The 14,373-nt window shown below is 39.2% G+C and overlaps 1 protein-coding gene and 1 pseudogene across 1 annotated transcript in view; one reads left to right on the forward strand and one right to left on the reverse strand.

Annotated features, from left to right (window-relative positions):
* The window catches only part of ENTHD1 (ENTH domain containing 1), a 163,671-nt gene extending 149,952 nt beyond the window's left edge, over positions 1 to 13,719 (forward strand). The window contains exon 7 of the mRNA XM_011978817.1: positions 12,479 to 13,719. Within this exon, the coding sequence (XP_011834207.1) occupies positions 12,479 to 13,083 (605 nt within the window). The 3' untranslated portion in view covers positions 13,084 to 13,719. The remainder of the gene's footprint in view (positions 1 to 12,478) is intronic.
* On the reverse strand, positions 5,436 to 6,591 carry LOC105539000 (annotated as a pseudogene).
* Positions 13,720 to 14,373: the final 654 nt, after the last annotated feature.

Here is a 14,373-nt window from a genome sequence, read left to right on the forward strand (position 1 = left end):
TTGAACCTGGGAGGCAGAGGTTGCAGTGAGCCCAATCACGCCACTACACTCCATCCTGGACGATGGAGCGAGACTCTGTCTGAAAAAATGTGTGTGTGTGTGTGTGTGTGTGTGTGTGTGTGTGTGTGTGACATTGATAGGTTTAACAACATTTGACAAATTCTTAATAGGGTGAAATATGGTATTTCTCTATTGATAAATTAAGGCCAAATTATTTCAGAATTGGTCAGAACATGGCTTGGCTCCATGACTGAGGGCCACAATTTGAAAGTTGCCTAGTTCCTCAGAAGAGGCAGCATGAGCCTCATAGGAGAGGATGGCAAAGCTCCCAGTCCTAGAGGGAGATTGGAGAATAAATCAAATGTCCCTTTAAACCTCACCATAAATTCAATCTAGGCTCCTACTTGGATGAATAGCATAGTTGCTGATAGCACAGGCTTTGGAGTGAGACTGCCTGGGATCATAATCCCAGCCCAACCACTAAATGTGCAGCCTCAGGCTAGACACCTGACCTCTTGCCGGTCAGTATCTTCATCTATAGAACAAAGACAATGATGGAACTACCGCCTTGAGATACTGTGGGGATTTAATAAATTTACAAATGCAAAGTGTGTGGAGTGGGACCTGGTAATAAGTATAATATAAAATTTGCTATTATTATTCAAGTGTACATATTTTTAATTCCACCTTTAGAACTGTAGAACCTCAGTCCCATCCTAACCCTCAAAATCCTCTCTAGTTGTTTCCAAAAGTACCCAGGAGTTTCTCATTTTATGCTCAGGAACAAGTAAATGCCTATCCTTCCAGAAAGGGCATTCCAAGCAAGGGAACGATACAGAATTGTAACCAAGCAAAGAGATTCTGGGGAGCTCCAGTTCTCCATCAAGCAGCTGGAGTGGTTTGATCACTGGTACTCCCCGACTTAAGTAGTGGACTGACCAGCGTGTTCGCAAAGCCCTGGGAAGCCTAGCTTCCGCCTCTCTAACCAGCCCGGTATTTTCTCAGTTTGTCAGATAAACCATCTTGCTTCACCATGGTTGTTCCCTCTGACCAGAACACTCCCGACCCACCCCTTCCCCTAGTTCGCTGCTACTCATCCTTCAGAGGTCAGCTCAAATATCACTTAAGATTTCCTGACCTCCTAGGGTATTTCAAATCCCGCTAACTGTATGCTATCTTAGTACCCTATAATCATACTCATCACACTGTCATTCTGGTTGACTGCATATGTACTAAGTTATTTAATGTATTAATATTTCTTCCCAACTGAAATGTCATCTTCATGAGAGAAGAGACCATGCCTGCCCTGTTTGTTATTGCATCCCCAGCAGCAAACACAGTAGCTTTGCACATAGTCAGTGTTCAATATTTTATAAGTGAACCAAAGGCAGCTTAGTAAAGCGGAAGTGGAAAGTGTGCATGAAGAAACAGTAGAGGAAAACACAGGAAAATTAAGCCAGACAGATGATAGCAGCTTTGTGTGCCAGGTTAAGAAATCTGGACTTTAATTTGAAGGCAGTGCTGGTCCCTAAAAGTCTTAAGCTAGGCTAATGACCTTGTTTTAGGCATGAGAAATGCTGATCTGGCTGGTGAAACTGGAGGTGAGAAACACTTCAAAGGCCGTTGGAGGAAACCAGGTGAGAGGTGTTAGACAACAGAGGGTAAGGTAGAGGGAGATAGCCAGGAGCCTTAGGTGGATCACCATCTGAGAGAGGTGAACTAGAGTCCAGAATCCAAAAAGACAGACTCACCCCATCTGGAGGGCCTGTAAGGAAGGAGGAGAAAGGATGTGTCGGATGTGAGGGAAGGGTTTGTTGTTACTGCCCTTTTTTTTTTTTTTTTTTTTTTTTTTTTTTTTTGAGACGGAGTCTCGCTCTGTCCCCCAGGCTGGAGTGCAGCGGCCGGATCTCAGCTCACTGCAAGCTCCGCCTCCCGGGTTCACGCCATTCTCCTGCCTCAGCCTCCTGAGTAGCTGGGACTACAGGCGCCCGCCACCTCGCCCGGCTAGTTTTTTGTATATTTTAGTAGAGACGGGGTTTCACCATGTTAGCCAGGATGGTCTTGATCTTCTGACCTCGTGACCCGCCCGTCTTGGCCTCCCAAAGTGCTGGGATTACAGGCTTGAGCCACCGCGCCCGGCCTCTCTGTTATTTTTAATAAATAAGATGTATTGAGCCTTTGTGTGCCATACACTGTGAGTAATGGCCTCAGTTTCTTCTCATCAGAGGCCAAGCCTGAGGGATGTGGAGTGGTATAGGGACCATGAAGAGAATGCTTAGGTTTAAAACAGACACTGTAGAGAATGGAAGAAGGAGCTGGTAAGATGCTGGGTGAGCGTGATTGGTGCCACCCTAGTGTGCAGAGGCCTGTGGTTTACTCCAGTGGAACTGAGCAGCCTGGGCACAGGAATGAAAATGGTGGCTATTTAAATCAAAATAGAATTAGGGCAGTGGGTGGCAAGCTACAGCCTCTGGGCCAAATCTGGCTCACTGCCGGTTTGGTAAATAAAGTTTTATTAGAATACAACCATGCTAATTTGCTGTTTTTGTGCTGCAACAGGCAGAGTTGAATAGTTGCCACAGAGACTATATGTCCCACAAAGCTCAAAATATTTGCTATCTGGTCCTTTGCAAAAATGGTTTGCTGACCCCTGGATTACAAGTTAGCAGGTAAGGCAGAATACATGGCAGCAAGGGAGTGGTAAGAAAGTGGTTGAAGAGATGGAGAATGGGGATCTAGACTGGTTAAGAGAGGAGGCAAAGCCAGGCAGGCATTGATAGAGTAGGAGAAAATAAGAAGATTTTCTTTGCATCTGTTCTCTTAGTGAAACCAAAGTACCAATATGTTAAAAAGAACGGGAGAGCTGGAAGTAAGCGAGAAGAAAAGTAATTTTGGAAAACAGGTTTCAGAGGAGGGCAGTCCTGAGTGATGACATGTTCTAGGGACTACTCAGAGGAATGGCTGAAGGTCATTGTGGTGAGGAATTCAAGAAACAGTGAGGCCAGGATGGATGACTAGTCTCCACGGACGGCGTCACTCAGGGTGATGGAGAATAGAGAAGATAGTGTCTGTGTTCCAGTTTTGTTTTAAGAAGTATTTGTTTATGTGAAGGGTCCAGGTCTGGCATTATAACCTCTTTGGAGATAATGAGTTAGGAAAATTTAAAAATTCTTGCATGCTCATATTTTAGTGGATCTCAACTATCAGGAAAGTGAAGGCAGCCGCCTAATACACCTTAATATTTGTACCAAATGAGAGGTATGTATTTGCTGCGGCAATCTCATTTGATCTTGATACTAAATAACTCTGTTCTTGGAACAGCTCATTTCTCCCCCTCAGTTTAAATTTTAAGTTATTTATCTGTAGCTCAAACTATTCTTTCAAGTTGCTAGATACTTGATCATGTACACAAAAAAGCGGGGAGGAAGCTAGTAGATTCTTAGAAGCTAGAAATGGTGGCAGACAGCCTTGATTATATTCTCATAAGCCACAGTTACAGTAAGTGTGTTCAACTACACTGGTCTTGGCTTTCTAATTTTTTTGGAGAAAAAAAACACACACACACTTTCTCATATTGGATAGTGGTAGGCATTGTCACTGCCTTCATCCTTTTTTTCCTATCCAATTGGCTTTTTTTTTTTTTAAACCATGGTCTTCACTAGTAGTTGTTCTAGATACCTGTTTTTCATTCCACCTTTGATAGTGAAAGAAATCAAACTTGACACACAGACACACACACACAAGACCCATTAACCATGCACTTTTCCTTTTTGTCTGTAAAAGGCTTCAGAGCCAGAAATTGAAGAAAATGGTAGAAAACAGTTCTGCAGAGTGTCTTGGCAAAGCCTGAGTTACTGGTCAGGCTGACTTAGAAGCACTGTGCAGAGTAGAGTTGAAGGCAGCCTTCATCATCCCTGCAGGGAGGCAGCCCCAGCAACTCTTGTAGTATACATCTCCTGCCTCCTGTTTCACAGGCAAAAAAAACCACACCTATTTGATTTTCAAAACTTATACTTTATAGGTAAGTGAGAAAATTCATCTTTAATCCAATTTTCCCAATAAAAATTTAGCATAAGCAATTAAGAGGTTTCCTAAATCTATTATTTTATGTAGCATATTTATAATGACATTAAATTTCCAAATGTTACACTTTTTAAAAAATTGAAATCTAATTAATATGCCATAAAATGCATCCTTTAAAAATGTATGATTTAGTAGCTTTTAGTATATTCTCAGAGTTGTGAAATCATCACCAATTCAGAAACACTTTCATCACCTGCTAAAAGTCCTACCCTCATTAGCAGTCACTCCCCATTCTTTCTTCCCTCTAATTCCCATCAACCACAGATCTTGTTGTCTCTATGTATTTGCCTGTTCTAAACATTTCATATAAATGAAATCATGCAATATGTGGCCTATTGTGTCTGGCTTATTTCACTTAGCCTAATATTTTCAAGATTCATCCATGTTGTAACATATCAGTACTTCATTGCTTTTTATGGCTAATTCCATTGTAACGAAATATATATATATACATATAAATATAGATATAGCTATATAGATAGAAAAATATAGTATATTGTATACCAAAAAGTATAGTGTATAGTATATAGTATACCAAAAAGTATATTTATTTCTCTCTATATATAGAAGCGAGATAGATCTCTATAGAAGAGAGAGAAATAAAGCTTTCTCTCTTCTATAGAGAGACAGAAATAGATACACTTTTTGCTATTACAAATAATTCTGTTACAAACATTTGTGTAAAATGTTACATTTTTATTTTTTAAGGCTCATTTATTATACACCCTTCAAAAGAACAGAGTATAAGTGTAGTAAAGAACAAAGAAAACAAAAATGGCAGGCATTCACATTTCATAGCAATATGGACAAAACTTGTCAAGATTCTTTAAATACTTCTACTTTTAACATTTAACAGTCAAAATCAGTTTCTACAAATAATTTATTATCTCAGCAAGAAGTTTTAGAAGACTCAACCTATGTGATTCAAACTATGACTATCTTAGTGAAAAAAGTTTAATGTTATCCTCTTTGAAAATCTCCAAATTGCTGGAAGCCAAGTAAAGCAGATCAGTACCAATTTTTAAAAGATTCAAAGATTTTTAATCCTATGACTTCTTAGGAAGTCAAAATTGCTTAGAAAAATTATCCAAAGTATGTATTCATCTTTCAATGATATTAACATGCAAGAAAAAAATATCCGTACATCTAATTATCATCAGTAGCCAGTTAATTGCTGGATCTTCCAAAAAGAGGGACAAGTCTTCTTAAAAGGAATCAAGGCTTTTCAGACCTCTCCACTAATATATTGCAGTACGTATACACTTTGTTTAACTTCGTTTAACAGAAGAGAAGATCCTTTGAAGTGTAGTGGAAGACAGGCTGACATATTTCTGTGGTCTCTCCCAAGTGTATCAGCTTTTGTTGCTGATACCTTGGTCAACAGCCTTTGTGCTTATCAGTTCTTCCTTAGTTCACTGTCCTTCTGACTGAGAAATGTGATGTCCAAATGTTGAAGTTTCTGGACAAGAAAATGGAGAAGGCTCCTAAGATCTATTTTCTTTCTCAAATGAATCATCTTTTGAAATGCAAATTTCTGCTTAAGTGCATGAGACGTTAAAGACACCGGATCCCCATATGAATTCTTTCTCTTCCTCTTATGAATGGGTCTGCCACCAGGTGACTGTTCAGTTGCACAGAGCTTCACTTTATTTATGTCCTCTAGAACATCCAACATGTTTAGAACATCTTTATTTCTGTGGCTTTTTGAATGATGACTATACTAGCACCTGGGTGCTGTTTGTTCATTTCAGTAGCTGGATTATCTGAGTCACAAATATTATTAGATCCTAGTTGTATGGGAAGAAAACATGGAAGCTAGAGAGAAGAAAACTGAGGAGGAAGTGGTAGTGGAGGAGGAGAAGAAAGCATTGAACTTGGAAACTGATTTTTATTATGTTAAGGCTCATTATACACTCTACAAAAGAACAGAGTATAAATGTAGTAAAGAACAAATATATATGTGCGACTCCCCACTCAGCTGAACAACCCCTGATGATGGCATTTGTCCCAAACTAATGGGCCCATCATTCAAGCCAAAGGAACTAGAAATTTTTCAGTTCCTGCATTTCCACAATTGCAGCAATCTGAGAGTGAAGAAAAGTTAGCTCATCTTCAAGGGCACCTATTTTTTTTTTTAATTGCAGCTTCATTTACAAGCAGATCATTTTTCACTGGTTTGTTATGTTTTAGAGCAGATGACAGTGGATCCCAAACTAGTTGCAAAGGATGGACACGTTCCATTTTCTCTTCATTTTTCCATATACTATTTTGAAATCTGAGAAAACTGGCTTCCTCAACATTTGCCACACACAAAATATCACCAAAAGATGAAACAATAGATCCAGAATTACCAGAGTCTACAGAGTTCAAGAACTGGATCAACTCAAAATTGTGCCTTCAACAAGGTTCTAACAGAAGCATTTTCCCAATAATGTGAACAGTATTTCTAGTTGATCCATAGTCTTTATTTTCCCAAATCAGCAAAACCTGATCTATAGGAATGCCAGAATATTCACAATGAGAGACACTGATGAAGCAAATACAGAAGCCAATTCAAGGAAGCATTATCAGTTTCTTGGTACCTTTCTCTGAAGCTGGCCTTCTGGCAACTACCAGAATGGCAAGTGGAGGGCATTATGAATCCTGTCTCAGAATCCTCCATTGAAGAGGCACTGATCCTGGTCCAGGACTACACACACATCGACCTGGTGTCTGCTCGCACACCTTGGATTGCAGGCCACAGTCAGTAACGATGACCTCACTGAGCGGTGTGAGATCAACCTAGTGCCCAGCCCCAGAACCCCTTGCTCAGCCAGGGTAACTCCCTAGGAGGCATGGTTGCCTCCTCCTGTTCCCAGCCAACCTATCACTGGTCCCGAGAACAGGACCATTCAGTGTTACATTTTTAACCATGAAACAAAATCAGAATATTTTAATTTGTATGTAGTTAACTTGACAGACATTGTATATCAGCTAGGGAGACTGAAAGAGGTGAATTGGAGAATGACAAAAACTTCTCTGTTTTACAGCGAACTATTTAAAGTGTTTAGTTGACCAAAGACCTTCTGCTTACAGAAAGATTTATATCTCTAGCTCATAAGAGTTTTTAATTATTTCTAGAAATTTATTTTTGCAGCACATTTCTAAATGCTTTTAAAATAGAAAGTTTTAATATCACGATTAACTGGTCCAATATTATTTATGAGTATAATAAGTTAAAGTTAACACATCAGCATTTGCAATAATTTTATCAGTGCTATCTTCAAGCAAGCCCAACATTAATTGGTGTGCATATATCACACAATGAGATTTTAAAATACAGCAATTTATTGTAGCTTATTTCGGTTCTGCTGAGTAGACTGTGTGAATGTTAACAGGAGACCCAAATAACTTCTGTAGTGAGCCTGGGCAGGAGAACTAAATGGGCAGTGAGGATGCACCCTGAAGAGCAGCTTGAAGTGTGTGTACAGCTGTGGAGTGTTTGGAAACAAAAGTAAATTGGTATGCGGCAATTATAGATGAAGTGGCTTTTTATAAGCAAAAGCATCATGTAGCCTATGACTCAAAACTGAAAAACTGTAAACAATGATAAGCGATTTCATCAGCAGTTGTAGTCATAAGGCAAAAGAAAGGTGGCTAAATAGTAGAAAGCAGTGGGTCCTAGACTTCAGCATGCCTCAGAAACACCTGGCAGCTTGTTACAACTTAGTTATCTGGGCCCAACCCCCCAGTTTCTGATTTAGTAGATCTGGGACCCAAGAAATTCATTACTGACAAATTCCCAGGTGATGCTACTGCAGTCACATTTTGAGAACCACCAGCATCAAGTTAAATACCAGGTTTTTAGTCACAGCATATACGTGTGACTAACCTAACTGCATATCTTTAAATATATAAGATAACATGGGGGCCAGGCGCAGTGGCTCACGCCTGTAATCCCAGAACTTTGGGAGGCCGAGACGGGCAGATCACGAGGTCAGGAGATCGAGACCATCCTGGCTAACTCGGTGAAACCCCGTCTCTACAAAAACTACAAAATAAAAATTAGCCAGGCGTGGTGGCGGGTGTCTATAATCCCAGCTGCTTGGGAGGCTGAGGCAGAAGTATGGCGGGAACCCAGGAGGCGGAGCTTGCAGTGAGCTGAGATTGTGCCACTGCACTCCAGCCTGGGCAACAGAACAAGACTCTGTCTCAAAAATAAATAAATATAAATAAATAAATAAATAAATAAATAAATAACATGATAGTAATATTTGACTCAAATATTATTTCCCTCTTGGCCTACTTAAAATGTTTCTTATTAAGTTATTCTTTCTGACTAGAGGGAGCTCAAATTCTATTTCTAGAATCTTTTCTTAGTACTTTAACAGATATGTTTTAAGTCCTAGAATCTTTTTTTTTTTTTTTTTTTTTTTGGAGACAGGGTCTCACCCTTTTGCCCAGGTTGGAGTGCCCTGGCATGACCACAGCTTACTGCAGTCTCAAACTGTCAGGCTTAGGTGATCCTCCCACTTTAGTCTCCCAAGTAGGTGGGACCACAGGTACACGCCAACATGCCCAACTAATTTTGGTACTTTTTGTAGAGAAGGGGTTTCGCCATGTTGCTCAGGCTGTTCTCAAATTCCTGGGCCCAAGCTATCCTCCCACCTCGACCTCCCAAAGTGCTGGGATTACAGGTGTGAGCCACCACGCCCAGTTGAGTCCTAGAATCTCATCAAGAATAGATAAGTTCTGTAAAGTGATGCACCGATCTTACCTCAAATATCCCTACCAAATGGTTATTCGGGCTGTGCATGAGCTCTGAGCATCACTCACCATTATTATTTTCGTGTGTGAAGAACCATGACAATGAGAAAGTTTTTTTTTTTTATTAATTGGGCTAAAATCTGTTTTCTGTAAGTTCTACCTATTGATCCCAGTTCTAGCTCCTGCAAACTATGAGTAATGGAAGGTATTATTATTAAGGTTTTCTGATTGTCTTAAAATAATTAGATATAGCCTCTCATCCTTCTACTCTCTCTTTTTGGGTAAAGATTAGTATATCCATCAACCATTTCTTATAGATAAGATGTCAAGTCTCCTCACTGTCCTGGTTACCTGCCTTCTAAATTTTATACTCAAAATTTAACATAATTTTATAATACAGTAAAAATAATTCTAATGTAATAGAATTGTGTGGAAGTATAGAATTGTGATTAAGATCATATTCTATGACATCAGAGAAACTTGAATTTGAATCCCATCTTTGACCTTTTCTAGCCTTGTGGTCTTGGGAAAGATTTTTAGCCTCTTTCAGATTCCTTTGCCTCATATTTAAAACGGGGTTATAAAACCTACTCCATCTGGTGCTAAACAAAGAGAATTTAAAAACAACTATTTGAGGGGCCAGGCACAGTGGCTCACAGAGGTAGTCCCAGCTTTGGGAGGCTGAGGAGTGAGGATCACTTGAGGCCAGGAGTTTGAGACCAGCCTGGCTAATGTAGCAAGACCCCTTCTCTACAAAAAATTAAAGAAAAGAGCCAGGCATTGGTGGCCCACACCTGTAGTCTCAGCTACTAGGAAGGCTGAGGCGGGAGGGTCGCTTGAGCCCAGGTTGAGGCTGCAGTGAGTCGCGACTGTACCACTGCACTCCAGTCTGGGTGACAGAGCAAGGTCCTGTCTCTAAAAAAAGAAAAAACAAACAAACAAACAAAAAAACCAGGCATTTGAAAAGTAGTTAAGTCCTTAGGTGAACAATTACCATGAATACCCACCTACCTCTGCAACCTGTGGCAGAGCCTGAAGATTTGTTTGAGAGGGCAGATGGAAGGTCTCTGAAATGAGAGATGCTAGGTAGAGTTACAAGTGTGGGCACTGTCACCAAAACCACAGGATTATGTGATGATATGTAAACCAAATGCTGAATGCTGCAGCCCCCTCCCCCTGCTGGCCTCCCAGCACCCTGGTAACTAGACCTTTACCCTCTAGGTAGGAGACAGGACAACTTTTCTCCTAGAGCCTCACTGGCCTAGAGGAAAGAACTAAAGATAATGACATTAGTGGTTCCCCAACAAATGACTAGTCACTGAAGCTCAAAGTTGACAAGTGTCATGCACACACTCAAAGTTCCTTTCAACTTTTAATCCTTAAACATAAGCAGACAGCAAGGAGTACCAAACATCTGAAAAAAAACTTCTAATATAAAACACTGAAACAAAAACAAAGAAAAATAATTTTGAGGAAACATACACTATGAAGGGAAAGGAAAACTTTTTCAAAAGCTTACTATTATCCTGAAAGAAATAAGAGAATACAGTATATGAAACAAGAAGAAGGCATTACAAAAAGAATTTCTGAAAACCAAAAAAAAAAAAAAAGAGCTCTTGGAAATTTAAAAATATAACAGCAGAAATATAAGAAATCAATGAGGATTGGAAACTAAAGTTGATAAAATCTACATGGAAGTAAAGCAAAAAGACGGAGGTAGGGAAAATGGGAAAGAAAAGTAAGAAAATTAGAAGACTAGTCCAAGAGATCTAACATCTGACAAGAGGAGGTTCTGAAAGAGACAACAGAGAAAACACAGAGGAGAAAGTAAGTGATTAAATCATTTAGAATAATTTTCTGGAGCTGAAGGAAATAGGTTGCCTGATTGAATTGACCTCAGTGAATGAAAATAGTCTCACTTCAGGGCACATCACCGGGAAGCTTCCAAACCCTCTGAAACAAAGAGGAAATTCTGTAATACTTCAGAGATAAAACAGGTTACATGCAATGAGTAAGAATTCGAATGGCTCCAACCCCTGAACAGCAATACTAGAAACAAGAAAACAGTGAAATGTGGCCTTCAAAATTCTGAAAGAAGGATTTCTGACCTAGAATTCTTTATCTAGCCAAACTATCATTAAGCCTAAAAGTAGAGTATAGACATTTGCAGACATGCAGGTTCTCCAAACATTTACTTCTCATGGCTGTCATCGTTAGCATGCCCACTACCATCTTTCCACCTTTTTAATCCAAAGATAGACTGTCTCGATTAGCCTGACCTAGATTCCTAACTGTTCTTGGCTTTTCTTGACCATGTGCTGATGAAGTTCCTGCTTTCCTTTTCATGTCCCTGCTGCTGCATCAGCTGAGAATATATTTCATCCCCAAAAAAGTTTTGTGATTGGAATTTTTCCTGAGAACTGGAGATAGGCCATGGAAAGCTTTGAAACAAAAAATAGAAGCTGCCTGTCCTGGCCATAGTTTTTACAGGAGGTCCAATTTAGTTTAGAAGGGACCTGAATATGTAAAGCAAAATAAAATAATGTAGAAAAATAAGCCATGTGTTCTCATTAGTAAGCATCAATTTCCCTCTTCTGTGACTTACAGTGAAACTTTTTTTAAGTAGCAGGTTCAGAGTTCATTGCAAAGAGTTTAGAACTGGATTCCACCAACTGGTATCACATATCATAAGTGAATGTAAATAGACATTCCAGGAAGAAGAGAAGAAAGTTCCATGTTTAAGAAAGCTTACAAAACAAATAAATTCCTGAAGATTTCTCAGCACTTTAAATGCACTGATGGACATTGTTAATCTCCTTTTGGGAAGCACAGTATACAATTGCCCAGTTGTATTGACTATGAAGCCTGTTTTTACAACACATCTTCTAACATCTGAAGGAACACAGTGTTTCTCAGAAAAGTTTGGGAAATAATGATTTAGAATGAAGTGTGGGAGATTTAATGTAATTTTGCCTAAAGGGAAGTAAAAACTTTCCCAAATCTGTAATTTTACGAAAAAAAAAAAAAAGGCTTAGAATGCTTTTTACTTCACTTATAGTTTCTTGGTGAGAAAAAAAATGATTATATACATGTGCTAAAGTGTTCTAGATCTCAGATGTGTTGGACTTCAGTCTTGATTATATTTCACTATAGAGAGAAAAATATTTATTTCACTAACTTTTGGGTACTTGTAGTTGGTAGTTCATTTTGCCATAATAATCTCTACGGGAAAAAAATAAAAAAAGTTGAAGGAATCTGTTACAGGTTTCTCACACTTTCTACTTTAAATACCAACTTAAAATGCTGGCAGTCAGTAGAATGGGGTTTAATACTTTTCTGCTCTCTCTGATTAAGTTTAGTGTAAAAATATGTTGGGCAGGGTTTGAGTCAAGATGAGTCAAGATGAATATTGATAATTCTATTTTAGTTTCATTTCCATGGTATTATTGATATATAATACATCTGTAGAGTTTCTTAGTTTCCTGCTTTGGGTTTTTTTAAGCTTATTATGAATAGTTAACATTTAAAATTCTAAGCAGTTTATTTATGTTGAGCCCTTCCAGATAGGCTTTTACATTATAAAATTATTTTAGCTATTACTCTCATTTGTATGTTGCATAAATCTTTTTCTCTCATTTACACATTTTAGTTTCAACTGCCTCTGAGGGAGCATCTTCCTTTTCTCCTTTATCCATGTCATCTCCTGATTTAGCCTCTCCAGAGAAGTCAGCTCATCTCTTATCCCCGATTCTGGCTGGACCTTCCTTCTGGACTTTGTCCCATCAACAGTTGTCTTCTACCTCCTTTAAAGAGGAAGATAAGACAACCAAGCTGCATCACTCCTTTGCTTCTAGGGGCCCAGTGTCTTCTGATGCAGAGGAAAATGATAGCCTCAATCTACTGGGAATTCTTCCAAATAACTCTGACTCTGCTAAAAAGAATGTAAGTCATATTTCTAGTAGGCACTGGGGAGAGTTTTCCACCCAAAATGTAGACCAGTTCATCCCTCTGTCCTGCTCTGGTTTTCAGTCAACCAAAGACTTCCCCAGGGAACCTGAAGCAGAGAATTCCAGTAGTGTTCTTTTAAGGGAGGCAAAATGTGCGATTGCTAGATTACATGAAGATCTGAGCACAGTGATCCAAGAACTTAATGTCATCAATAACCACCTGATGAGCATGAGTCTGAATAGTTCACAAATAAGCCAGTCCTCGCAGGCCCCCCAGTCTTCTGAGGGGAGCTCGGATCAGATCTAATCATCACAGTATCTATTTTTGATAGAACTCGTGCGGTTCCATTTCCCCAAGACTTAAGTTAACATTGTATAAATTCATATTACTATGGCAAAAAAAGGGGATGGTTTAATTTTTCCTTGTCAGGTTTATTAACAAGTATCTTTCAAACTAATAATTTCATTTGGGTGGTTTATTTTTTAAAAGGAAAAGATGTCACCTTTGATAATTTCAGATTTGGATATTGGTTCATTTGAAACAGAAGAGAATTTCATTCTTTGATGCTCTGTACCTCAAATGGGTTAAGTATTAGTGAAAATTGTGGTAGGACCTCAAACTGCAAATGGCTATTCAAGAGCTTTTGGATAAGGAGGCAGAAAGAAGCTCTTTACCTTTCAACTGTATGGAGCTTATTAACAAGCCTCTGAGGTGACCTAGGAGGATCGAGCTTGGGGTATACATTTCACACGTTCTTTTGCAAGTTTTAGGTGCTGCAAACCAAGGGCCAGAAATGTTTTCTTTCTTCCAGAGGCTAGTGTTGGGAGTTAAATGGAAACAAGCAGGACATGGGGCAAATGTTTTTACTGTCCATGTATATTGCAAAGTGAATTCAAATCCATCCTTTTATTCTATTTTAGAAAATAAATTTGATATTTTTCATCTTATGTGTATCTTTTTAATTCATTAAGACAGTCTTTCAAATAGAAATGTGTCAGTTCTTTATGGGCAAAACAATCCAAGTTGGGGATTATGGGCCAGTGATTCCCAACCCTGCTGCACACAGGAATCACCACAGAAACTTTTTTGCTGTTGTTGTTTTATATTTGTCTGAGAGAATAGTGTAATGGGCTCCATGTGCCCACCACTCAGTTTCAACAATTACCAACTCAAGGCTAAAATAATCCTGATTATTTTGAAGACATACGAAACATTTTAAAAATATACTAATGCCAGGGTCCTGCTCCCAGACAAATTGAAACTGGTTTTCGTCATGCAGACTGGATTAGGAGATAAAGGAATTGTCAGTGAAAGGATTTTAAAGCTGGAGGAATTTGGCGTGGTTGAAGAATGGCAAGAAGGCTGATGTGACTGGAGTGAAGTGAGCAAAAGGGAGAGTAGACAGAGATCAAGGTCATGGAGCAAAGATGACAGATGACATAGGTTCTTAAAAACCACTGTTAGAGACTGGGCGTGGGGCTCACATCTGTAATCCCAGCACTTGGGGAGGCCAAGGCAGGTGGATCACGAGGTCAGGAGTTCGAGACCTGCCTGGGCAAGATGGTGAAATCCCATCTCTACTAAAAATACAAAAAA

Source organism: Mandrillus leucophaeus, unplaced genomic scaffold, assembly GCF_000951045.1.
Source record: "Mandrillus leucophaeus isolate KB7577 unplaced genomic scaffold, Mleu.le_1.0 Scaffold2, whole genome shotgun sequence".
NCBI lineage: Eukaryota > Metazoa > Chordata > Mammalia > Primates > Cercopithecidae > Mandrillus > Mandrillus leucophaeus.